This window comes from Centruroides sculpturatus, unplaced genomic scaffold (genome assembly GCF_000671375.1).
Source record: "Centruroides sculpturatus isolate CEXI.00-Female unplaced genomic scaffold, Cexi_2.0 scaffold46, whole genome shotgun sequence".
Lineage (NCBI taxonomy): Eukaryota > Metazoa > Arthropoda > Arachnida > Scorpiones > Buthidae > Centruroides > Centruroides sculpturatus.
In genome coordinates this window covers 578,678-581,442 of record NW_019384418.1, presented here as the reverse complement: position 1 = coordinate 581,442, position 2,765 = coordinate 578,678, and the positions used below count along the sequence as shown (strand labels likewise).

General features: G+C 24.7%; 1 protein-coding gene across 1 annotated transcript in view; it reads left to right on the top strand.

Annotated features, from left to right (window-relative positions):
- The first annotated feature begins 252 nt into the window (after positions 1–252).
- Positions 253–2,765, top strand: part of LOC111619274 (dual specificity protein phosphatase 22-like) — a 23,627-nt gene continuing 21,114 nt past the window's right edge. The window contains exon 1 of the mRNA XM_023360954.1: positions 253–440. Coding sequence (XP_023216722.1) covers positions 420–440 — 21 coding nt within the window. The 5' untranslated portion in view covers positions 253–419. The remainder of the gene's footprint in view (positions 441–2,765) is intronic.

Genomic DNA, 2,765 nt, shown 5'->3' with positions numbered 1-2,765 from the left:
GATGATACGTCAAACAATTCTGAAGTAATTTAGTTTAGAAAATAACTTTTATCACTTAAACGAAAGTAAAAAAAAAAAAAAATTAATTTCGATAACATCTGCTTAAATTTTATTAATAATTTTTTATTTAATTTGAAGTCTTAATTTGAAACAATATTGCATTTTTATAAACATTTAGTTTTAATAATTTCTATCGGATGCCAGGTGGGTTTTGTTTCCGTTATTCGTCGTGACGTATGACGTCGAGTCACGTGACTTTTACAATATCGTCTGCTTTTAGATTCGTTATAAGAGTGTGTTAACTTCAGCAGACTATTCCGAGGTTACGACAATGACGAAGTAGCTGTTGTACGTCGGATGTTTTAGGACGAAAAATGTTTCCGAGGAAACTGTTACTGTGATATTTAAGTTAATAGCTAATGGGAAATGGAATGAACAAGGTATTTTTGATCTAATATTTTTTCGTTTCGATGTTCGTCCGTTGATATAGCATTCCAGTATGACGTCACAATAAAATATACTGAACGTGCATGCAATTAGCATACAGTATGAAATCTTTATTATATTAATACATATTATTCTATAAATTGTTTTTAATTTTTCTCCAATACGTTCTCCACTGCAATTATAGACCTATAAATTTCCACTGTCGTCCATCTGTTTGTCTGTCCTTTCTTAATGTCGAAACGGTGTTAGATAGATGAAAGTCGAGACAAGAAGGGGCAGGAGGCCAATTAACTATATACGAACTTCCGCTTTGGGCCAGAAGTCACGTTATTTCAATTCATATTTATCAGATATAAATTGAATTTTGTTTGCTTCTGCAATATCTTATGAAGATAAATTTCATTGTCTTGAAAAATATGTTGTTCTATTTTATATTTGGCTGAATATATTATGACTAACTTATGAGATTTCTAAAATTGTCTAGTTATGATAGCTATTAAAACTTTTTCGAATATAAATATAAGTTGCATCCGTTTCTGGTATCTTATGATCTGACGACAAGGAAATAATTAAAATTAGTAATTATTTTGTTCTCTTCCTCTTTTTCACAACACTATAGTGTTGAGAAAATCCAATTTTCCTAATTTCCTATAAATTCTATGCTTATTCACAAAGGAATATAAATGTAAACTTTTATTTTATCACTCGCTTCTATTTATTTATGGAGCACTTATGAAAATAAAATCCATAGCCAATTGCTAGCTCTTATGATATAACATTCTTCAGATGTATGCTTACACTTTATTTATTTAACTTTATAATAATTTTATTTTCTAAATATAATTAAGAAATTCATTTAAATTAAATAGATATACCAAAATATTTTATGATTTAAAAAAAATATATTAAAATTTATATGTTAATCAATAATTGCTAATGAATTTTAACTTTGTTAAATATTATAATTACTAAATAATTATGTAAGTTTATTAATTCTGAAGTCGATAGAATATATAAATATAATTACACCAGCAGTTTAAAATAAAATTAATATATAAAACTATTTTTATAAATTGAAATTTTATTTTATTTTTTTCCGTAATTATTTATAATTCGTATAGTATTTTTAAAATTTAAATGTCATTTTTTTTATAAAATATTGTCATCAGTACTAATTTAAAATTAAATATATTTGAAACCCAAACTGTTTTAAAAAAACCGAAAAAAATTTTTCTTGGAAAAAATCCAACCTTTATTTCTTTGTGAATTACAGGAGATCGATTCTAAGCTATGTTTCATTTCAATTTTATATTTGAGTATACCAATTTTATTTTTTATTTTATTTTATTTTATTTTTTGTATTAATTCTAGGTACTGTACATGGTTACTTCATTTAGAAATTACTGAATTATATTTTTAGACGTTATATTTTTTTTATATTTTAGTTAGTATTTTATCTATTTGCTAAAAATTTTAGATTAGCAAAAAATCGAAACTAATCATATAAATAAATTATTGTAAGTCATTAATGAAACGTATCTTTATAGAAATCCTACTCCTATTATTATTATTATCATTATAAGTTAAGTTGTTCGTCGAAATTTATGCAAATATAGAAATTGATATAATTAAAACAGAGGTGAAAATTTTTTAAATATTAAATCCATTCCATAGAAATGTAGCAAATAAAATTCCTTAAGTTTGAGAAAAAATGTAACTCCGATCAAAACAATAAATTCAACGTTACATCGCCTTATTTGCCTACTTTGAATTAGAATATTTTGGTTGTCGAAAATGAATCGAGAAGGATCAAAAATTTCAACGTCAAAACCCGGATTCGGTCATAGAAAAGTGGATATTAATTCTTTCAACGGTATATTTGTTGTTGATGTTCTTTCGGCCTTTCATCGTTGATGCATTTTTTTAATTTTGAAATTACGATTAATGATTATTTTTAAATACAGTAATTCTATAAATTGTGTTTTGAATCGTTGTAATATTCCTACATTCCTTATGAAATACTGGCTTAAACTTAGAACACCTAAACTTGAATTACAATGTATTTGCAGTTTATAATATTGAAAAATGCTAATTTATATGTATATTTGAAAATCCAGATAGAGTTGGGCTCCAATTAATCCGGATTGAACGCTTCTCTATACATTTCCTTAAAATATACAGTATTACTTTTCGTTAATGCCAATTATTTTTAGTGTAATTAAGTACAGTTATACAAACGAAAAGAAAGTCGACAATAGCAAAATGAACAAAAATATATTGATATTTTGTTTGATTATATATAATAATTATATATTATA